The sequence below is a fragment of the Passer domesticus genome, chromosome 3 (assembly GCF_036417665.1).
Source record: "Passer domesticus isolate bPasDom1 chromosome 3, bPasDom1.hap1, whole genome shotgun sequence".
NCBI lineage: Eukaryota > Metazoa > Chordata > Aves > Passeriformes > Passeridae > Passer > Passer domesticus.
Window position 1 is genome coordinate 57492724 of NC_087476.1, and position 24974 is coordinate 57517697.

Consider the following 24974-nt stretch of genomic DNA (forward strand, 5'->3'; position numbering starts at 1 on the left):
GACCTCAGAGTGAAGGCAACAGACTGCATACCATTGTACTTCATGTTTCCCTGCTGTGCCCTACTGCTGACTCTGCCCTGTCTGGTTTAGCCTCAGACAAGATTTACACTGGAGGGGAAAAGTGCACAATGCCTTCCATCCCTACCCCAGCACCGCCCAGTTCCTCCTCAGTTGAGGCTGCAGAAAAAAACACTGTCTGAGATAGTCATCCCTAGTGACATCTCTGAATGGGACTGTCCCACCCCAAAGGTACTTCCAGCAGGGAATGAAGGAACCATGTCTCTTCAGATGAACAAATCAGAATTTACCTGTGTTCTCTGAAGGCATAATGCAGCTCTTCTGCAAAGCTGCTCTCTGGACAGTCATCCCAGCCTGCATTGCTACGAGGACCAACATGTGGGACTTTTCACTTCCCTTTGCTGATCTTCAGGAGTTTCCTGACATCTCATTTCTCCAGCCCATAGAAGTCCCTCTTTTGAGCAGCTCTCAGCACACAAACCACTCTCCAGCCCCAGTTTAGTATCAGTGACAAGCTTGCTGATGGTGCACTGCATCCATGCCCTCCATCCCACAGTCCAGGTCATTAGGCCATACTGGACCCAGTACTGGCCCCTGGGGGTGGCGCTTGCATCCAGCTGTCATTGGGACTTTGTGTTATTTTTGATCACAACCTTTGGAGCCTCACAACATAGTTAACTTCACATCCACCTTAAAGACCAACTCTCCAAGCCATATTCCACCAGTTTTGCTACAAGCAGAGAGTGGGAGACCATGCCAAATGTTTTACAGAAGCCAATGACATTCCCTTTTCTGCACTGTGCATGGCAGCAGTCATTTCAACGAAGACGACGATCAGGCTGGTCAGGCATGATTTGCCCTTGGTAATTCCACACTAGCTGCTAACCATCTTCTAAAGAGAACAACACATTCATATGCTCCCAGTCCCTTACAAAAAGCTGACACTTAGTTCTGTCCCAAGGAGGACTTTTTGAAAGCTAACAATTTGTCACGTAGATTACTTGACACAGATGACCAGAAAGGATGAAATAGAAATTGAACCATGTATCATAGGTTTATTAGGGAAAAAAGTTATACTTCAAGACCATATATTTGGCACTGTACTGAAGCAAAAATATGTGAGCAAAATTAAAATGTTAAAACCCAGATCACCATGAAAAAGAAAATGCTCTTTTAATCACTTTAATTCCCTTTTTTGCCCCCATACAATTTAAAATAACTACAGGAAGCAACTCAAGAGGTGTTAGACCTACGCTACATGTAAGCCGGAGCAAGAGTGAAAGATGGACCAGAGACTGGATCTGTACCCCAGGTCACTGCTACTCTCCCAGGCTGCCAGAACAGGTGAGTCTTACTAACATGAGCAAAGGTTCTTGAGATGTTACCACGAAACATTATTGCAAGCTTCCAAATGCCTTCTAAAAAAATAATCATTACATCTTTCATTCATGTCACTTTCTGCTTTCTGATGTGCTTGGAAGAGATGTTGGTAGTTTTTTAAAGGAAGTGTGTCCCAATTTGTCCCTGTGGTCAAATGAGCTTCCTGCTAGTTGACTCCTGTATTGGTCGCTTGAGCTTCTTTTTGGAGAGCAAATAAGTTAAAAGCAGTTTCTAATTTCCAAATTACTCATCCTATGCCTCTGCACAGTAACATGAAAGATACTGACAAGGAATAAATAACATACAAAATAAGATGAGAATGGATTGAAAGTTGCACTAAAACTTTTAAATAGTAAAAGTATAGAAAACTTAACTGATGCTGATGAACGGCTGTGTATGTGTTTTTACTGGACTATACAGTGCCACTCTAACATGGATAGAGGAGTAGAAACCCATTGAATATCCAGTCCAAAGGTTGCCAAGGAAGTAGGAAACAGGTCTTGATCAATAACTCAAATGTGACATCAACAGTACTCACAAGAAGAATACAGCTCTTTCCTCAATTAATATATTGTGCATAGCGATATTTCAAAGAATTAACAGCACCTTTTACATAAAAATTCCAAACATATTTATCTAGTGAACAAAAGATCTCAGCATCTCTAAGAAGTATTTCTGCAGATGTACAGTACTGTATTTATATAGATATAGATACAGATATATCTCAAAGTGAATTTACACTGTGACCTGGTGATTAGTCCAGCAGTGGATGAACCCACAGGGTAAGTCTTCAGGAGAATATACTGCCTTTGGTGGGTGGCCAGTTACATGGCATGATTGCATAGGGGAGCCCCATGGGGCAGCAAAAGACAGTTTAGCATCCCATTAAGCAAGCACAGCATGCTTAGGTCGTTCCTGTAAGATATAATAAACTTCCAAATTTTCATGGCTAACACAGTCCTAATTTTCACAGGTTGCACACATTGCAACCTTCTCTTTGTACCTTAAAGACACAGAAGAGGAAGGAAAGAAGGAAACTTATATCCTATCCCTGCTTCCAAGCAGAAATCAAGTAGCACCACAGATTTAGGCTGGTAAAGGGTGTCCATGTTTGTCTTCAGGATGTGTTCTTGAGCAGTTGGTCTTCACTGGTCTGCCCCATTTATCTTGCTATTTTTCCTTTTCCAAATCAGTTGCTCACAATCCTCTGATAGAAATCATTTGGAAAGCACGGTCTACCTAAGACAGGAAAGCAGACTGCTACCATTTCCCTGGGATGGGCACACCACACTCATACCAGCCCACGTAGTAGTAGGGTGTTGTGTATCCAATGCGTCCAAATGATACAGGCTCCTGGCGGTACTGGCGGTAATACCCTGCAGGGAGAAAAACACCCCTTTGTATTCCAGGACAGACACAGCAGTTTAACAAAAGTACCAGATGCAGTGAGAGTCAATCCCTCAGCGCAAATGAAAGTTTACAAACTGTCTGGCAGGGAGTTGTATCAAAAGGGTATTGGCTAGCCCTGGTATTTGGCTGAGATCTTTCTTGAATGATCTAACTCTGGTCCTTCATATTTCTTGTAGTTTTGATTGGTTTTACTGCTCAAAATATCTTTAACTATTGTGTAATGCTGTGGTTTGCCAAAGAACTTCTGCATTTCACTCCAAAAAGTGGGCATATTTCAGCTGTGTTTATGAAGTTTCTAAGTCAGTTTAAATATATGAAGGACTCTGAGGCAAAAAATACCATCAAATCACATTATCTCACAGGGCTTAAGAGACTAGCAGCAAAAGTCAGCTTTTCACAAAACAAAAAGGTATAATTTCATGTGGTAAATACTGAGTTAAGCCCTCCCTTCCCCTTTGAATTCATCTACAGAAAGAATGTGACTGCTTAAAGCATTATAAGAGGTGCAGCATTCTTGTCCACATAGCTCGTGCATTGGAACATCTGAAACACCCGTGGCTTGTGCCAATAATAAAACTTCTGTGTGCTCTCTATCTCTTAGACCTAGTATATACACATCTGGATTAATCATCTGTCTTCTGAGCTAAGAAGTGCAGTACTTCACCGTGATATATAAATATCAATTGCTATTTCAGTTTCTTCCTGGTAACGGCACCATGCAAAGAATATCAACACATAATTTAACATGGAAACCACTAAAGCTAACTGAATAATTTAAACGAACAGACTTACTGAAAAGATTGGCTGACTACTATGATAGGTTTCATTTTGGGAAGCAACCTATTTTCTACCTGGTGATGTGAGGTGACCAATTTGCTCAGAGGAACTCCTTCAAGGTAAGAATTTTCCCTCTGAGACAGGTGTGTCTACCAGGCCAGATAAAATTACCGGCCTTAAGTCACTGGACATATTCCTTTGTGTTTTGCATTGAATGAATGAAGAGGAATAATTCACAAAAGCTGTATTTGCAAAGACGTAGCTGGTCCCTTTAGGCACATGGAAGAAGTTTTGCATCTCAATTCAATGAAGCAGATCTTATCAATAAGAGAAAGGTTTCACAGACCTATACAATTATTTTGTGTTTCATTTTTGCATTTTATCACTGCATAGTATTTGCATCATATGCTCCTTTCTTTCTGTCTCTGTCTCTCTGCACCCACAAATCCTCTGGGACTTGCATAATCTGTTCTCAGCTGGACTCCGCAGAGAGCTGCCAGCAGCTGTGGACAGAGCTCCACTCCCTACTCTGCTCCTTACCCCTTAATCCTACAGATGGGATAACAAGCTCCTGGCCAGCATCCCAATCCCCCATTGCTGTACCTCGGATCGTGGGCAGGGCTTCAATGTACGACTGAGGTCCCGTTCTTCCATCCAGGTGTGAATCCACAAACTGGCAGTGGTCCTCACCCCTGCCCCAGCTATCCCCAATGCTGTAGAAGGTATCTGAAGAGTGATACAGACAGATTACTAAACTCAGCAATACTTATGTCTGGGATACACTTTAGCACCAGGAAAGTAGGTGAGGAAGAAAGCAGGAAGAATGTTGCAGTAACACACAGAGTATTACCAATAAACAGTGACCAGAAAGAGGGAGGATGCTACCTTCACAGTATGGAAACAGAAATTATGGAAAATAAATGGGTTACAGCTCGTTAAGGAGTAGTCCCCATTTTGCAAGTCCTAGGGCAGAGCACCACGGATGACAGGTGGAGAGAATTTCAACTGGATTAGTTGAAATATATCATGTGAAAGTAAAAAAACTCTCAATATGTCAATGCCATTAGTTTCAGTCTCAAACAAAAATTAAAAGCTGTGGAGCTCTCTTTCTCAAACAGACAGGGCTCTTTATCTCTTATTATTCAAACACTGTATTGAAGCTATATCAAGACACTACAATAGTCATTAGTATAGTCTGGAAGGCCATTGAGATGATCCCATTACCCCAGCTCAATAATATGGAAAGTTTTTTTCATTATCTTTCAGGCAATGCACCTGTGTAAGAGCTGCTGCGAATTCTTCTTGAGAGAAGGACTCTAACATAGTGGTCAAACAATTCTGACACATATGAAATGAGGAAAACCAGAAGATGAAGAGACAAGTAATCATGTAGTAGGAAATTAATCTTGGTGCCTACCTTTCAGGTCATCACTGAGGTAAATTTTGTACCTTAAGGAGTTGCAAAGAACCACTCCTACAAACTTGCGGTACCAAGTTCGTTTCACGTACTGCTTGCCAGTGCAGTCTGAGTAGGTGGGGTCATATTTAAAAGTGAATGGGATCCAGATAGGCTCACCACCTCAGAGAAAAAATAATTTCCACATTAGGAACAGACTTTAACACTTCAGTCCAAGTTTTGCAGAGTTTAACATCTAATAATATGTTTCAGAAGACATGCTGCAACAGATTAACGCGTGACTTTTCATGCTCAGAAATAGTACTTCAAGAAAAAATATTATTAAAAATAAAGTTAGAGACTTTATTAAATCCCTCCTAGGCAGTAGACAAAAATAACGGTTAAAATTATTAAAATACGATTTCATGTACTGAACCACAGCTTTAAGTAAACAGTCTTAACTATTTCAGTAAGATTTCTGTACCTAGTGTTACACAGTTTCTCTTCTTAACAGCCTGATCTTAGGTCTGACAGTGACTTGCCTCTTAAGATTATAAAACATAACCCTTTTACAGAAGAACAGATGTTAGGAACTCTGTGGTGAGCAATATGCTGTGAAGTCTCTTCTTGCTATTTGGTTTAAAAGATCATATAAAAAATGTACTTTTCTATTTTGTTTTCCCAGATTATATCAAAACAGGTTAATTTTCAATAATAGACAAGTGAGACCTTTCCAGTGGAACTCTGTTCAGAGCATTGCTACAGATAGGACTCCTTAATTGTATTGCAAAAGAATAAATATTCCTACTGGCTTACCTAAATATTTGCTTTGTACTGCCAAGACAATACAATTTATTTTGAAGTTGCTGTTGTATTAATGTATACAGAATAATACAAAAAGCTTCCTATGTGATAATTGGTATTTTTCTCTCTAGCTACAGCCCAAAGGTCTGTTTTCACTCTGCTATTTCCAGGTAGTTTACAAATGAGATTGGAAGTTTCTTCTGTTAGTAATTCTTCCTCTCACTGGGCACATGGACCAAATCCTGCAAACACTTGCATGTGAGAAGCAACCACTGGTCAGCAATCCTCAGAGACTTCCAAGGACACAAAGAAACCAGACTAGCAAGCACAATGAAACAGAGAAGGAAGGGATATACTTTTTCATTTTTATGAAAAGTGTAGCAAAAAATCCAGGACCAACCATTTTAACACCTTAGGAAAGCTGATGGAACATAGTAACCATGAGGTCTTTTTTCCTGCATCTCTTCTAAGGGCACATACTGGCTGGGGTTACACTACCAACATTCATGTCAGCGAGGTTAGCCCCAGCATCAGGAAGTCAGATCTTCAGATTATGGGCTGAACTAGCTTATTGCAAATTTGGAAATACAAAGCCTCCTAAACAGCTTTGTGGCATATTTTTCAGGTCAGTAACAAATTCTTGAATTTTTTAGCATTTATAAGGGCATGATGATTTCTACAGATGAGCAGCAGAACTAGAGAGAAACCTGATCCTGGTACTCAAGTTATGCTTAGGCACCTGAAGGACACAGATACTGAAGTAACACAGTTTACTGCTTTACAACAAGCAATTAAAGCTGTTGTACCAGGGAAAAAGATGGGCCAAAATCAAGTGTTTATTTGAACACATCTTTACAAGGTTTCTTTTCAGAAAATAGAATAACAGGTCCTAAGAAAAAATTGTTTTATGAATTAGTCCTATTAATCACTACCTGTTCCTGCTTAAAACTGTACCTGAAACAACATGTTTAAATGTTTCTAATTCCTATACTAGAACTGTTTTGCACAGGCTTTATGCACTTCATGAATGAAACAACAGAGTAAACTTACCAGGTGGCCTAACAATGAGGAGAGGATTGTCTAGAAGAAAAAAACACATAGAAAATTTACTATTTTGTTCCAAACCTTGTTTTATAACATGAAACATATGGAGTCACTGATTGAACATTTTCAGTAAGATGCTTCATCCTATGATGGCATTCTTTATTGAATATTCTCATCAACTCAAACCTTACACTTGCATTAGAAGAGCACTCTGAATTAGCAATTTCTTTCTCTTATGCCCTATTCCATCACTGTAACTCTATCACCTGGACTTGCATTTGCTAACTGGTTTTTGTACTTGTGCCAGCTGCAAAGCCACCTTTGGCCATGACAAATGAAAGATCACTGCTGCAAACAAAACTTTAAATTTGGTGTATGTAACATGTTAAATAAAGCTCACAAGGGAGCTGATTTTGGATGGGAAAACCAGGCATTCAGGCCCATATGCTGGCAGCAGGAAAATGATCTGCAGGATACAGCACAGAATCATGGAATTGTTTAGGTTGGAAAAAGGCCTTTAAGATCAGTGAGTCCACTGCCAGCTCAGCATTGCCAAGTCCTCCACTAAACCATGTCGCTCAGTGCCACATCTACACATTTTTTAAATACCTTCAGGGATGGTGGCTCCACCACTTCCCTGGTGGGAGCCAGGGCAGCCTGTTCCAAAGCTTGACAGTCCTTCTCTGGATGTGTTCCAGCACCTCAAAGTCTTCCTTGTAGTGAGGGGCCCAAAACTGAACACAGGACATGAGGTGCGACCTCAGCAGTGCCAAGTGCAGGGCACAATCACTGCCCTGGTTGTGCTGGCCACACTATTCCTGACACAGGCCAACATGCCATTGACCCTCTTGGCCATCCGGGGCAATGTCAAATATTTTCCTTGGATTAATACTTGAGCCTCTTATTCATTTAATGAAAATATGAATATGCTATCTAGGACCATTGACTTATCTCACATTTCTGTCTCCCTTCTGTGATGATTTACTTCCACAACTCTTAGTGGAGCTCCTGAAGTGAGCACTACAGAGGGAAGTCAAATGAGCAAGGGCAGAGACTGTGTAAACCCTATGCCATTGAAAGGGCACAATTTGCAAGAAACAGCAAGAACTTTCACTCAAGTGAAAACTGAAAAATTTGTTCTTTATTATTCAGTGGAGTCCCTGGCCTCTGTCTCAATGGAAGTAGAAGAAGAAACAGGCAAAACCTAGCACATTTAACTCACTATTTTTAGAAGGGGTGTTGCTCTTGAATGTACTATTAACCCTGTGACAGAGCAGCATTCCTTGTCAAAAAAAAAAAAAAAGAACAGAGAACTTTGCCTGTCTGATGGAACTACTGCTTTCTGTATTTCTTCCAGAGACAACTACTTCCAACTGTTTAGCTGTTCACAATTAGTAAACTAATTTACTAAATGTTTGGTGAATCTATCAAAGACTTTAAACTTCCCATTGTCTCTCTATTGCTGAACATTTGTATTTGAAATTCAACTTCCTGTTCCCCTGGAGCTGACTTTAACATCACTTACATTTTCATAGTGGCATTAGGAGTGCATATTATTTTCTTAGCTTAACTGAAAACAAATATTTAAATTTAAAAATCCCCAAAATATTATGAAAGCAGCAAGTCCAGAATAATGGCTGTTATTGGCATGCTGGTTTCAGTCATTGTCCTGCACATCTGTTATTAGGAGTTTTGAGATGAAAATAAAAAGCAAACTGTACCAGATTCTGTGATAAAGGAGACTGAAGAGCTAACAGGTCCATAACCAAAGGGATTCTTTGCTTGAACTTTAAAATAATACCTGAAACAAGAAGAGAGGGAAAATAATATTGAAACAGATTCCATAGCAATTGCTAAATTATAAACAATACTAAAACAGGGTAAGAATCAAAGCTGAAGAATTCCACTGAGTATCCTTTGCATTAAATGGAGTTGGATACTGAGCCAGAGTATGAGCTGGCTGTTACAGACAAATGTCTCCTTTTTGCAATTGCTCCCATGCATATTTTTGGAACACTTATTTATGTATCATCCCCCTTCCAAAAACCACATACAATGACATCCACTTTCTACGAAACAAAAGACTAAAAGAAAAAGTTGCAAGGAAATAAAATCCTGATCTCAGGAACAGTTTTAAACCGGATTAACTCCTAGGGAAGCAGCGGTGTAAACACTGCTGCAAACAGAAACTGCATCAGACTCACATGAGATCAGAAGCTAAGATTTTGACTTTTCTGTAAAAGCTCCAGCAACATTAAGATCACAATACTAGAGCAAAAGAAGAAAGCATCACATGATGTATTATTGATTCCTCCAAAGTATTTAAATCACATGCTTAACTCAAAGCACATGAATCACCACTAGGACTCCATTCTTTTCTCAATCGAAGCAAATTTATCCTCACCCTTAGAGAAGAATACATGTAAGTACATTGTTAGTTAATTTCCAAATACAGTGACTTTTAGTTGATGACATTTTCCCCCAGATTAATGTTTTCTTCTTTTCCTTTTATATTTGTGTTAGTCCAAGAGAAACCAACTAGAATGGAAGATTACCGAAAAATTTCCAGCACAGCATTTTTTAAATTCCTGAATTTAGGTTTTCCTTTCTTGCCTGCTTGCTCAATTTCATTCTTGTAAAGAAATTAGTAAGAAAAATTAAAATTACCGTGCCTCTGGAATATCCACATAGCAACTGGATCTTGATTTAGCATCTCATCCAAAAGCAGACATGTCCAAAAGCTCTACACACATAACAGGGCAAGTGATTACTTGCATGGATGGTTGCCACCAAGCACTCACATGAGAATGTCCCACCTGAATGGCAGGCTTGATGTATCACAGCTGGTGAAAGGGAGCCTACTCCATCAATATCATCAGGCTGCTCCTCCTGGTGAAGCTCTTCCCACCCTGCATGAAAACCTGGCCAGTGCTGCTTAATTTGCACAGGCCACACTGGGCTGACAGGATGCTGATGCTTTACCAGGAAGCAGGGAAATTCAACATGATCCTGCTGCAAGGACTTTGGTGGTTTTAGTCTGCCACTTGATATTTACCATGTGCACTTTCCTGTACCATCAGCTGTATCTGCTCTTCTCAGACTTAACCACACAGCAGGGCCTGGAGGTCCCTCCTGAAAAGCCCCTCTCTGGCCTAATCACATACAAAACTATTCACAGTGATAAACCAGAGGGCACATGGTTGAACCAGCCCATTGGATTTATTTTTTCATTAATTTTGTCAAGCAAGGTGAACTGTTTTGCCTTAAAATCAAGCTGATCTTTATGAAAAGGTAGGAGAGACATGCAAATCCTTCTTCTTTGGCCAAAGGGTGGTAGTCACATAAACCCTGGGTTTTGCCAAGAAGCAAGGTGGTTATCTCCAGGGTATGTGCCAGGGCATCTCATTTATTCCTTAAAAATTGCAGGTACCTTGTCTAGGTGAAATCATTGTGGAAGCTACCAGAATTGAAATATTCTGAACTTCATCCATGGCAACAGCTTTACCTTGTATCTTCGTTAGACTTGGAGCATATGCATGGTCAAACCCTCTGTGGGACACATTCCCACATGTGCATGAGGGATATGTCTCCTGTCCCTGCTGTGTCCTGCAGCTGAAAACTACTCCTACCAGAAAACTACCAGAAAACTACTCCTCTATTGCTTTCTGCAGCCAGTTCTGCCTTCAATTAATGAGTATATGGTGCTCACAAACAACTCATGAGGTTTTTTTTTAAAAGACACATATGCTGTGGCAAGAAGAGAACATGATAAATAGCAGAATTCATCAAGGCTGTGCTTTTTGCTCATGTCCAATGCAATCACTTTGCTGGCAGAAAAATTTGCCCGTTTTTAACTACTGACCTAGATTTTTTGATAAAAGAGTGCTTAGCATGTCTGGGGAAAGAGGAGAGGGAAGGCAAAAAGCCTCCCATGTGCTTCTCCACTTCTGGCCACCCAAGCAGAGCATGGCAGCCTGAGCACTGCTTTAATCCCAAGTTGCCAGTGCTCTCATGGGGCCCCTGCATTCATCCACACCTCCTTCACTTTTGTCACCTGGATTGGGACAGGGGTGAGCAGCACAAGCCTGTCCATAGGGACAGGAACAAGGCAATTCCTAACTCAAAGTTCTCAAAAGATCTGCAACACAGCACCAAGCTTAACTGACTTAGCTCAGTGTTTGCTGTAACTGCTTCAGAACAGCAGGAGAAAAATGTCTTCCAGACCACACCTTTACCATAACACTTCAAAGCACAGCAGCAAGTATGGATGCCTGACTTCCCACTGCCTCCAAAGTGTAATCAGATACCACCTTTCAACACAGTGGCACTGTCTGAGTAACTTTAAATACACTTAATACACGTGTATTAATGGTAGCATCAAAGCATTCCCATCAGACATCATCATACATGAGAGTGCCATAATCCCCCTTGAAGCAGGAGAGAGAGCAAAGAGCCTTGTACACCTCTATTAGTGGGGAAAACCACACAGATTTGTAGCCAGTGCATAATGCAGGAACTGATTACCTCTGCAATCAGGACAACTGTGCATTCCGCTGTCCTGTTACACACATAGAAGCCCATCTAGGGTATATGATGATTTATGTTGCCTGCCTGACTGTCTAAAAAAACCAAAAAACAGTGATGAAATCACGAGTACACTTTCCTTTGCTAAATTGTAAAATTCATTCCTAAGCCTTTATATACACATGAAAGCTCTAGTTGTACCAGAAAGAGAGCCAGATCTCATGATTTGCTGACCTGTGATTTAAACATAGACAATGCTATGACTGCTGTATTAAGAAGGTCAATAAAATAATGCAGTTGGGATATATTTCTTTCTCAGACATGACAAATAAAAAAAGAAATTGCCAAAGCCATTTCGCATCCAGGAATCTGACATTTTCATTAGTCAGAATCTGTCAGCTGATGAATTTGCCAGGAAATCTCAAATCAGTATAACTTGACTGGTTTTCATCACATGGAAACATGAACAAAATTTGCAATATATAATTTGATTTACACTTTGCCTAGGCAGAACTGAATTAATTGCTACCATTAGGCACAGAAGAATCACAACAGATGCAGTACCATTTGTTGTTCATTTTCAATACAGGCAACAAAAAGGCTTTTCCTCCTACAAATAAACTTCCTTTGAGATTTTATATACCAATTCTAGTGACACATCAAGAAAGGACATAGTGGACTGTAACAGGGCATTGAATATAGAACATTTTTTTGCTCAGGCTACATGACTAATCATTCAACATACCTGTCATTTGGAGAAAAATTATTATTTGACTTAATTCAAGGTGTCTCTATTCTGCTGGAATTAAATAGCTGGTACTGCACAGAGCAAAGTGAGATAATCACTCAGCATGATAATTAGGGAAGCAGCTTTTTTAAAAAAAATTAGTTAGCTGCAAATTCCTTCTTCCAGACTTGCCAAAGGCATGCCTGCATGGATCCTCAGCCCTGCACTCTGCTCAGTGGCAGGCTGAGATGGCAGGATGCATCCCCACAGCAAGGGCTAAAATCCTCTGCCCACAACCACAACATTCCTCCATAAGAAAAATGTGTAAATCAGTGCCTGCAGGTTCACAAGCTGATGCAAAGTGTCTCCCTCCATCTGAAATGGCCCACCACTGCATCCCCCATCAATTTTTACAACTAATTTTATAATAAGACATTAGAGCCAAGCTGGCAGAGGACTTCCTACCGAGCTGGTATGAGGTAGGTATGTGCCACACAGGTCTATCACTTGCACAGGGCAATGGTTTCACGGACATCTTAGCTCTTTTGTGTGGCCCTGGTAGCACAAAGCAGCCACCTGTGGTTGATGCTGCTTGTTAGACATACTGTGGCTTTGTTTTAATGAAGCTAAAAAAAGGAAATAGAAATTTTTGGTGCATCTGGCCCCTGAAACAGAAGAACCGGGCTCTGTTTGCAGTTATAAGCGATGACTAAATGTTTAAGAACCTCCTATGAAATACTATGTGCAAGACTGCATTGGTAGCAGCATTGTGAGATCAAAATAGCCCCAGACTGAACAAAATGCAAGTGAACAGAGAGAGAGAATTTAGAAGACATGGAGGTATGGAGGTGAAGGAGAGTGTTTTAAATCTTGAGACTATCTAGCTACTCCCATCAGGCACTGACACAGCATTCCTGAAAAAGGCAGAAAAAAAGTCTAACCATGCTCGGGACAGGGACTGAAATGTTTATGGCAAGGATTATAATGTTTCTGACTGCATAAGACTGATTTAGTGGTTGAGCAGATGCTGTCCAGGCCTTTGCATCATCTTCTGTGACAGCTGAGAATTAAAGTTAGGGAAAGGACCTTGTCAAAACTACTGGTCTAAAGATTTAATAAAGTTTAAAGTAATTTTAGTGTTTACAATCACAAATCACAAGGAAGCAGCTCCTGTACCCACTGAAGCTGACCAGAGTTTCACTAATGGAAAAACTTCCACTTCTCAAACGGAGGTCAGACCAGGCCTCAGGAGAAAATTTATGACATGGATTAAACATAGATTTCTGTTTTGTTTGTAAAACCTAAATAACAGGCAGATGTTTTCCAGGATATGTTGACAGCTTGAAATCTTCTCTGGTGCTGACTTCAGCCAGGATGCCAACCTGCTTCTTATACACTGTGCATGCTGCAAAATTGCACCACCCATAGCCCCTTGTGGGACTCCCAGAAGCCAATACAGCATCTGCTTACAGTAAATTACTTAATCAGACATTTCTCACAAAATGCATTAACAATGCAGACACAAAATCTTTAGATTAACTTCAGCTTCCGTGCCATATTTTCTTAGGCATGGTATCTTTTCCTAGTGGTTAGGGAGTTATTTTTAAGACAAAAGGTATGCAATCAATTCAGTCTGTGGGTTTGGAGAATGTAAATGAGAATGGCTGGTACATAAAATTTCTCTGTTGTAAAGATCCTTTGTTGTCCACCACAGACCCCACATGAAGCCTTTATTGCCTTCATAGGGCATACAATAGGGGCAAATGTATTATATCATCTTCAGGAAGATGCTGGAGAAACAATGTGCTTAAATAAATAGCAGCTGCTTGAACCTCCCTGTCATGACACAGAACCTTAATTCGACAAGACAGTCACTAGGTTCATGGAGATGCATGAATCTATAACCTTGCTGTTCCTATAAACTCCATTCAAATACAGACAAATTGTGACCTTCTGAGGCCTGGAGTTAATACACAACTCAGACATGCTGGCAGCTCAACTCCCACCGATTCCCCTGCACTGAGCATAGCATGGACAGCAGCTGCAGAACTCCTGTGACCTTTCACTGCAACCAGTCTTCCTGGTGTTCTGGAGCCCTTTAGGTGTTGGGAATGAGAAGCAGAGAGTTATCCCTGGCCTTCAACACTGTCCTTTGGGCATCAGGAGAGGGAGATGTGACTGAAAGACTGAAGAGGTGAAGAGCTTCAGCTGGAAGGTAGGAATGGCACAGAAGCAAGAAATGGAGGGCTGCAGCCAGGAGAAGCAGGGGTGTAAAGGCAATGCTTCCCTGGCCTGCATGAGAGACAAAGTAAGAATGGAGGAATGAATACTGGTGAAGGGGAAAAGGGCTGGGCATACAGAGGGATCTGGGATGTGGAGGCAGGAACAGGTTCTAGCAGCAAGAGGACAGTTGTTTAGGGAAAGGGAGTCCTCAAGTCACAAGGATGAAGATGTACAAAGGCAGAATGGTCTGCATTCCATAGTGCTTCCATCACCGTCTAGGAACAGAAGATTTCACACCTCTTCCATCTTGCTGTAACAGGTGAAACCCACAGAGAGCTGTGCCACCTACCACCCTGCATACATTTGTAACAACGTTTTGTAACGAGAGCTCTAGCAGATGCAAAGTACTCCACTGAAGCTCTCCATTATGAAGTAATTTTGCTTTAACACACAGCTTCAAAGACTGTCACTAAGGTCTAGATTACCAGTCTTCTGAATAAGTGGCCATTTTTTAACTCTTGGACATGTAAGACAATGCCTCATGAAGCGTGTGATTGACAGTACTGTAGACAGAACAGGAGAGGATAAGATGGACCATGTTTTCCTGTAACATCTTATCTCTCTACTTTTAACTCTGTAGGCGCTCTTAATGTGCTTATCCTACTTCTCAATAATTAGCATTCCCCTGCTAATTTTCCAGGTCTTTGACACTGCAGGTGTCCCTGGCTGAGCATGGCCCTCGTGCAGCTGTGTAAGGAGCTGCTGCTGAAGTTGCTCAGGTTGTGGCTCCCCCAAGGAGAGGTCATGTCCTCAAAACTCTTTAGTTGGAGGGAAGTCTCTGTGGAGGAGACTTCCTTAAACATACTGTGATTTCTTGGTGCTTGGATGCTTCCCATACAGCAGGAGCAGCTGCAGGGGCAAACCTGTGAGAGACTATGCTGAATTCTGGAGAAATGTCATGGTGTGGTCAGAAAAATATGCCTCATCATACGCCCCCCAGTTGGCTACACTGCACTAGCACTTCATAACTTATTTATCTTATCATTTTGTCTATTAAGGTTTTAGATGAAGGCCATGCTCAAACAATTCCCTTTCCTAGGTTGAGGTGCTCAATCAACTACTATTAATGCTCAGAACCTTCCCTTTGCCTATGAATTGTCTTGGAAAGAAAAGATGCTTTGGCTGATACTGTTTCTTTCTTCTGTGTTGACCTAGCACAAGCCCTATGTGCCTGTCCAAGCAGTCAGTGCTCAGATCTGCAGCTCAGCACCAAGTAAGACATGCTAATTCCAGCCCACAGTCTCGTGCATCTCTCCACTGTGTGAGCAACACCTTCCACCAGTGACTAAGGGACTGCAGACAGCAGCATGTGAAGGGCTGAGCCCAAGGGAGCACCACCAAAAGAATTTCAGGGTCAGAATTTGAGAGACAAATATGCAAGACACCGAGCACCTCTCAAGAGGAGTAATTTGAATGCAGTCCCCCTGTAGCTGTTTACTTTGCCCCCAGTTGACACAAATTATTCCCGTATCATGTGAAGTATGCATTCTTGTTCCACCATTTCAGTCAGATTTTTTGTAAGATAAAGATCTAAAGCTCCTGCTCATTTGACTTCTGAACTATTGCCACAGCCTCACCCTATACCACCAAGCCTTCTCCTCCAGCACTATTTATGTGAACAGAAAGCAAAAACAGACCAGTGGGCAGCACTTCCCCAGCAGTCTTCAGGCATCAAATCTTGGCCACACATATGTTGGAATGGCCCACATCACATCAAGTCACATCATGGGTATATTTTATTATATTTTAGTATACTTCCCCCCCAACATTTGAATATCCAAAAGATTAGAATATGCATTTTAAAACAATATTTTCTTTGTTACTGATATGTGTTTTCATACACATAAACACATATACATGTGCACACTGCCATCTGCCCCAGGGTTAATATGTTAAAGATATCAGGCTGTTGTTGTGCAATCTATAGAACAACTTGCTGTCCAACAGAATGAGTAAAATCTAAACCAGATGTAAACATTTATACTAAGACCAAGAAAAACAACTGACAATTCTCAAAATTTGTTTTATTTCCTTAACAGAACTGGAAAGGCATGGATCAAATCCTTACCGTGTGTTGGGCTTCAGGTTCTCAATGGGCAAATGAGTAGATCCTGCAGTCCTGGTTGACCACTTATTCTTTAAAAAGTCGTCATAGGATGCACTGTAAACCAGATAGCCTATAAACAGGAAAGAGAAATAGTTGTGAGGATTCTAATTAAATTTTAAATAAATGATATCCCTAGGTGTCATGGTAAATTTTAAGGATTATAAGGAATTGAAACATCTTTGAATATGAAAGTCATTCCATGCCTAGCTCTCCTGGAAAATCCTGGCCTGTAAGACTTTCTTATCATTAGCTAATAATGATGGAACATTACATCAGAGGACAGCACCCAGTTGTGAATTCTGATTTAAAAAACAGTGAAGGCAAAAAAAATGACAGAGGTAACGCATTCACTGTTTTAAGTGACACATTGACTGTGCAGACACTAGTACAAATGGTCATTTAGTGAAAAACCTTCCCCTTCTCCACTCTCCCATCAGGAGAGAAGCCGTCAGGAGAGTACCTGTTACCATGTCTCCTTGAGCAGGTTTGGCCCAGTCCACAATGACAAAGGAGTGACAGCCTTCGACTGCCACAACCGTGATGTTGTGAGGGGCTCTCAGGGGACGCTGCTCTTTCTCTCTGAAGTCGTTGGGAATGATTTCAGCAAGGCTCTTCACTTGGAAATGTTCCAGGGCCTCTGTCAAGGAGCAAGGGGCTGCTGGATCCTTATTGAGATAGGTCACGTAAGGAGCTAGAAAAGACAGGGAGGACAGCATTTAGTTAGCAGTTTGAGGTATCCCACAGTAGCACACAGGCTGGAAATTTCTGGAAAAGAGTCAAGTTTTGTGGTGTATTTTAAAATTCCTCACCTTCCAGCCCAGAGACTGCTGCCAACAAAGCGTGGCTTGCAGCCAAATTGATTGATGAGCAGAGGGAATGGGATGTCAACATTCAGGTTTACCTACCCACACTCACAACTGTACCAAATTATGCAAAGGTGGAAGGACTGTCTTTGCTACAAGAGGCAGAAGAGAGCAGTCTGACTGTAGCACCCTCTGCACGCTACCTCCAGCTGCTCTGGAAGATGGGATGAAAATGTCACCCAAATTCTGCCTTTCCAGCATGAGAACAGATTCCTTCCAGGGCCTTCAATCATCTAAGACTTTACAGGTCTAAGTGGTTGGTTATTACACAAACACCCTGAAGCTGAAGCAAAACAACAAAAAAATGTGAAGAGTAATTCCAAGGCGAAGTCCAACCAGTTTAAAGGGATTGTTGTGGTCCCCTGGGTACTAAGGGACCAGAAGCCATGAGTCCCTACCTTCCAGGCATGTGCTCCCAACCTGTAACTTCTATTTTTAGAAGCTTTATACTGACTGGAATTGCTCTTCAGCTCAGGAAAAGATTAAACCATCTTTTTATTGCCTTAAAAGTCACCGTAACATTCAAAGGAAGGACTATAAAACTTGCTTTGGAAATGTTTATTCAGTTGCAATAATACAATTCATTGAAATGGTAATATTATTTCCCTAGTGCCTTGAAATGTTCATAAACCAACGTTTCTTGGTTTATCTTATTGGATTTCATGCCCTAAAGGAATTTTTTCCAGATCTTGCAATGAAGTTAATTTTAGCCTCTCCAGCTAAACGAATCAAGAAGCACTGTCAGTGAGAGAGCTGAATAGAAACATCATGAAATTGTTTGGACAGGGAAACTGAAGATGCACTGGAAAAAGTTTTGGCATATATAAAAACAAATATTTTACTCCAGCAGCAGAGTTTCACTCTAAGCCACATGAAGCTTGTGGATATTGGAAGGGAAGCCAAGACATGTCAAAGATGATTCTCCATCCCCTGAACTTTTTTCTGAAATACCAGGTGAGTCAGCAGCTGACTTAACCTCAGTTCAAGTGCCAGAAATATGTAAAGAGCTGCAGGGGGTGTCACCAGCCTAGGGTGGAAGCTGGAATGTTCCCTACAATCTCCAAATCCCTCTCCTCCGGCCCCCAGCTGCTTCTCTCTGACATAGAAGCAGAGCAGCTCTGAAGTCAGTGCTGCAACAGCAACCTACACAATTGAATGTCTCATGTACACAGGAGGCATGGTTCTTGTAATGGGGGTTCCTTCATCAAATGCCTTCTACAGAGAAAATATTCAAATACCAAAATAATATTTATCTTTATTGGATTTATTTTTTGGAAAATTCATATCCAAAATACCATTCATTCTTGACTTTGAAGCACCCTTTGAAGCACCCATGACATACATGCTTGTGCAAGGTGGATGAAATCACTGGGGTTGAACAGATCAGTGGAAAAGAATCAGGTCCCCCAGAGGAAGACTCGCACCTACGAGGAGACTTGCTCTGCTGGAACTACTGGTGTGAAGTTAGATGCAGTTAAGCTGAGCTGATGTAGACACTCTTGTTCTCTTACTAACTTCAGCTAGACCAAACACAATGCAGAGCACAGAACAGAGCACTTACACTGAAACAGTGCAAAGAGGTTTTTACTGGTTCAACAAAATCATTGTGGGCCCACACATAAACATGCAAGCATTGAAGCAAGGAAAAAAGTATTGCTGTTTGTGTTTCCAAGGTGGCAATCCTTAAGAGGACCACACACACCTTCACTGGATGTTTGTGCAATGGTCTCCGCTGAAGGGCTGGCCTAGCTGGAACAAGAATTCTTTGCAGCACAAGTAGTAAGCTACATAAGGCAAAGGGCATCCTTACCAGTGAAGCGTTTCTTCCCAGCAATATCATATTCTGACACAGGGCCAGTGCCACCAACACCGGTCTCTGGATAGACAATCTCCAATTCTGTCGTCGTAGGAGCAGTGGTAGTGGTGACAGTGGTGGTGGTTGGTGGCAAAGTGCTCTCAAAAAACTCATAGTCTTCAGAGGAAACACAAGATGAAAGTGTTAGCAGGCTTCATATAATTTTGGTTTAACTATGAGAAGGGAAACAATTCTGTCACCAGCCACAGTCCCAAAGAAGTGCTACACACCCTCCCAATGGGGCCACTGCATGCTCCTTACAGAACTCTGTGTTGAGGTTGGTCAAACTTCAGCCTTGCAATGGTTTCTACCAAACTCATGGACAGGGAGAACAGTCTATGTCCCAGAATACTCATGTTACTGCTGATTTAGACCTCACTCACACAGTTAAACAGGACAAAAAATAACAAATGTACTTGTACAGCAGTATCCTGAATGTGCATCTGCCAGCTCCTCTCACAAACCCCAAGAGAAATAGCACAAGTAATTGAATCCCTGCCCAAAGCCCTCAGATGCCAAAGGAAGTAGAGAAGGGAGAGAAAAAAATTACTTTCTAAGAAAACTCTGTGTTGCAATTCTAAAGCCCTAGAGGTGGTTCAATACTGCTCTCAAACCCTCTTGTGACTGGAGGTGCCGAGTTCAGTACTTTCCATTTGTGGTCCCTGCAGGGCCACGAAGAAAGGCAAACCGCCCACATGAGCCTCATTATGTTCAGTCCTATTTAACTCAGTGCTCTTTGAAAAACTACTGTGCTACCTGACTGGCACACAAAATGAAGGGAAAGTAGCATTTGGCATCTCTGCCATGACCTCAGGCAGGCTGGGGAACTCAGCTCAAGTCTTTGAGTGTTTTGTGCTTAAACTGCTAAAGCGTGTGTTTTCTGCAGGTGACCTGTACCTAAGGGGAGGCCTGGCACTGAGGATATTCTGCATCCATGCAGATATAAGGGAAATGGGATGTATGTCTTGTGCAATTTCTAATTCATTCCCTCCTCCTCACTTTCTAAATGTCAGTTTCAATATTAAGTGATTGGAATTTAAAGTACAAATGTCTATAATATCTTCCACTCAGCTGCTGCACTCTCTTTTTAAATGTTTTTCTGTTGTTGGTTAGACTTAAGATCCAGCATTACGACCACAAATTAAAAAAAAAACAAACCAACAACTTTCATTGTTCTAGAGCCATAAATTCTACAAAAAAACTTTTTGTTTAACTGAGGTCTGTACTAATCCACTTCCATATGTGGGGGCACAAACAGGAATTTGAGGACTAAAAGGGATAGAACGTCAGATATCACTGATGGCAGAAAGCGAATTTCAGTTCCAGTAACTGAGAATTGGCACTGCCTATGCAAACTTACAATTAAATGCTGTGACTTGATACTTCCTCTTCAGCTAAGTTTTATATGTCCTTGATTATAATATCAAGATGGCATGAATATAACTCTCAAAAAATATTTCTCTCCTTTCCTTTAATTTGATTTTAAATCTCTTTGATAAAAATTCCATACGATTTAAGCAGATTAGTTACTTTATATGTAGGTGATGTTATTCAGTATGAGCATGCTTAATTGTCTAAATGCAGACTACACATTAAAGAAACAACGCGCTAAGGTATTTCAGGCCTTGAATGTTATTTGGATTTTGTATTTTAGAGGAGGTAGTTGACTTTGACTGGGCTGGAGTTAGAAGAGAGAAAGTACCAGAGAAAGTAAATCTAGGATTGAAGCAGTGTCTGTATGACACAGCTTTGAAAAGTAATTTCTTTCCTCAATAGGTTCCTGTTAGATTGCAGGACTAATAGAAAGGGACTTTTATGTCCAGAAACAAATGGTTTTGGATACTTTCTCTCCATAAGTGATGCAGAACTGTTTTCCAGCTCACCATCACTTGCTTAAGCTCCCATTTACCAATCTGCCTCCTTGAACCCACTTCCAAAGAAAGAAGATAGAGAAAAAAAGCAACATTCCACTGGCAATAGACTTCTACAGTTAACCCATACCATCATCGTATACCACATAAGCTTCTGGAGTTGCTGTCACATCTGAATCCAGTCCTGAGAATGTATCTATTGACAGAGAAAAAAAAATGCTATAAGAATTCACTCAAATAATGCTGGAATAAAGTTTGATATAAAAATATTTAGCCAGTGGAATTGTAAAGAAAAGCATAACTTCCTGGTTTCCAAATAATGCAGTGACAGTCTGCCCTGCACATTGAGCATAACAGATGAGAAGCTAAGTGCAGTAGTCAGGAGTTCTGCTGTGGGAAAATGGGTTCAGGGCTGCTATATAAAATTAAGAGTAATCACCTTCCAGAAGCACTGCCCCAGGCCCCAGCTGCTCTGGAGCAAAGGTAGGCTGCCAGCAACTATATAATGATCACATCTGGATTTGACAATATTTTATAGTCTCAGAAGCAGAATGTGAAAGCATTATATGCCAAAAAAACCAACCAAGGAATTAAATATTTCTACCCAAATATTTTTGTGGAGGTATAAAAACAAACAGCCCACAGAGCCATGACATTTATAGAACATGTCAATGGTCTTGCAAGGAATGCAGCCCAAAAGGAATGGATTTGTAGAATGAAGTAATTAGTGCTGGATTTTCTGGTGTTTTACTTTGCACTAGCTCTACTCTGATCCTATGGAATGGCTGCCAGGTTGGGCCACATAGGTGTAATCCTGAAGCACTGCTCTGCATTAGTTTCATCCAGCATGAATTCAGTTCAGGAAATCAGAGTGAGATTACTCCATGCAAATGAAAGCATAGTAAGGACAGAAGATAATGAGGTGCACATTAAAAACACTCTACTGGTCCACCCCAAAACCCAATGCAGATGCACCAATAGACTTCCCAGCTGACTATTCCTTAATATTATCTCATTATCTCTGCAGGACATGACTCCAGCTCCAGAGACATCAGCCATCAAGTACCTCATCTGTTGAATCCCAAAGGCTTTCCTGCACACTCTGAGGAAAGAATTTCTCCACATTATTCAGGGAAGCCAAACAGTACACAGAGCTCAGCACAGTCATAAAAAGCCATGCAAACAAAGCGCAAGCACTGTGCTGTAACCTGCTGCAGGTACCATCAGAAGTCTCCAATGCAATGCTGGGGCTGGGGAGTGGCCAGCATGTGAACAAAGACAAGAGAAAGACAGCTTTGACCTCCAGACACTTCACATACATTGGTCACGCTCCTGTAACACTCTATGGAAGCAATAGTGTTATTTTCACTAAACCAGAACTGCAAACAGTGCAAAGTTTCAACTGCCAATGTTAAATAGTTCACAGATATAATCTGAATGATACATTTTCATTTTGCTGATTTTTTTAGAACAATTACTGTATAACTGGTTTTTTCTTTTAAATTTAATAATTTTAAAATTAAATAATTTTAAAATAATTTTAAATTTTAAATAAATTTAAAATAATTTTAAAATTAAATAATTTTCTTTTAAATACACTTTGTGATTTTAATGCCAAAATAAGCTTTAAAAGACTTATGATAGACTTCTGCAGCCACTTTTCAGAAGATGATTCCCTTGGAAGTCACTTGACTTCTCTGAAGGTAGTCAGTTCCAAAGTAGATTCTTTGCTGAATTCTGCAGATCTACCCACAACTGGCCAAATCAACCAACATCTATAATGTATGCACTTACCTTTGACTGCCTACATCCAAGGAATCAAGAGGATCAGATATGCAGAAATTTCAAATCTTCCATGGGCAGATTTCAATTCATCCATGCTTCTAAGTTAGTATAGTATTTGGCCTATCTACAGTCCAGCAAAGCCAAATTTCATTTTCAATTTTTGTACTCAGTTTCAGTGACTGTGCTTGTTTAGCATTGGCTGTGTCATGGTGACAATAAGAGTACATCCCAATAGACCTCTCATTTTATTATTTTCTGTACATACTCCAGCTGCAGTTCTTCACCTTGCTCCATCACCCTTTGCTGATTCTCTTGAGTAAACCCTGCCTGTAACAAATGGGGCCAAATCTTCCTATGACCACTTGCTACAGACTTTTGGCATCTGTAAAGACAGTCTTGCTGTCTTACATGTCTTACAAATTCCATCACTTGATTTTATCACACATAATGCGTGGTTAAGACTCCACCTGTTTTTTCCTTTGTGAGTTCATGAATCAAGTTTAGTTGATTTCACTGACAAATCACACTTGTGTGGCCAAACTCCTCCTTGAAAGTTAAAGACTGCTGAATCTAGTGAAAAGCTGATAATATTCTGCTGGATCAAGAAAAAATCCTGCCAGAGATAAAAAAAATTTCCAAAGTTTAAGCAGAACATTTGGAGCTAGGTTTTGGCACTTGCAGACCCTGTCTGTTTGTGAGTAAAGCACTTAGCAACAAATATCAAGCTTTGGCAGAAAAAGTATTTCACTAAACAATGTGGAGTAATTTCTAGACTCAGATTAAAGGGAAAGACAAGACAAAAATACAATATAATATAATTTGGAAATGGTCAAGTGAAAATGGCATTGTTTTGATAATTCTAGTAGTCATTGTTTACCCTCTTGAAATATACACTTCTCTTGTTAAACAATAACAGCCGTCATTAAATAAATACCACAAATATCTTTACTTTCCTAGCAAGATCCTTTGTGGAACAGGCAGACTGTTTTCCTGTGTTTATCTAATCCTGAAGCAGGTCACTAGATTTAAAAAAACTGAAAAAGACTCTTCAGAGAAGCTTTCAAAATTCCCAGGTAGGGACTAATATTGCAAAAGCTCTAAGGCAAGAAGCCTTAAGAACCAGGTAAGAAGCAGAAATACAGCACCATCCTTTCAGTCTTGCACTGTGAGGCATCTGCAGACATACTGTCAAAATGCCAGGCAGTTTATGAGTTACTTCAAGGCCATTTTCTATGAACACACAGCCTGAATAAAAACTTAATTTTCATTCTTGCCTCTATCAAGTTCAAAGATTCAGCAAGCCCATCTGGTAGAAGGCAAAAAGCCCAAGCAGAATTTTTTAAATATCCAGAAAGTCACATGAAAATTCCCCAGCCCACAACTCTGCTAAACGTAACACTGCAAAAGATTTTGTTGCTCAGCTTCTGGATCCTACCTTCAGTTTAACCCCAGATATGTGTTGTGAACTTCTACTGTTCTTACAATGTGTATTCTCAGAAGAAGTCCTCCAGGTACCAAACAGTACAGGCCAAAAAAGAGGAAATGTTACAGGATGTAATCAACATTTAAGATAAGCAAAAGGAGCTGGGGGGTGTGTGAGAGATTCTAACTACCAAAAGTCATGGCTTTCTTTAGGCAACTTTGAAAGTATGAGAGTGACTATATATAACGATATTTGTAACACTTTTGTAAGTACAATTAAGAACTATGAACCTTCCATAGGGAAAAGCAAAACTCTTCCTATTACTATTTAATGATGATATGATTTTTACATGCATGTTTGTGTGGGTGTGGGTGTGGGTGTGTGTGTACACATCTGTGCATAGCTACACATGCAAGCATGCTTCTATAACTGCACAGTGTCAGATTTATTGTTAATAAATACTAACACTATAACTCATTTTAATTTCACCTGCACAAGGAGCTGACATCTCTGACTCATTAACTGCCGTGGGCCTCTGGTAAGGGAATTTTGTTTTCTGCTTCTGAGATCTTCTCCCAAGATGCCATCCCTAGACTCGCTGTGAGTTGCTGGAGCCACACCTTTCTATATCACTGCCCTTTTTTCAAAGTGATAGTTCAGCTTCCTAGACCACGGTTTCATGACCCACTTGTAAATCTACTTTGACT

At 40.6% G+C, this 24974-nt stretch overlaps 1 protein-coding gene across 3 annotated transcripts in view; it reads right to left on the reverse strand.

Annotated features, from left to right (window-relative positions):
• Positions 1-1053: 1053 nt before the first annotated feature.
• Positions 1054-24974, reverse strand: part of FNDC1 (fibronectin type III domain containing 1) — a 62942-nt gene continuing 39021 nt past the window's right edge. For 2 of the 3 annotated variants that reach the window (XM_064413281.1, XM_064413283.1), the window contains 10 exons: positions 22268-22309; positions 21190-21255; positions 19144-19305; positions 16931-17161; positions 16432-16540; positions 8551-8630; positions 6836-6865; positions 5003-5164; positions 4189-4311; positions 1054-2774 (listed from right to left, as the gene is read on the reverse strand). In XM_064413281.1, the coding sequence (XP_064269351.1) occupies positions 2659-2774; positions 4189-4311; positions 5003-5164; positions 6836-6865; positions 8551-8630; positions 16432-16540; positions 16931-17161; positions 19144-19305; positions 21190-21255; positions 22268-22309 (1121 nt within the window). In that variant the 3' untranslated portion in view covers positions 1054-2658. The remainder of the gene's footprint in view (positions 2775-4188; positions 4312-5002; positions 5165-6835; positions 6866-8550; positions 8631-16431; positions 16541-16930; positions 17162-19143; positions 19306-21189; positions 21256-22267; positions 22310-24974) is intronic. The other variant, XM_064413282.1, reaches the window with a different exon arrangement.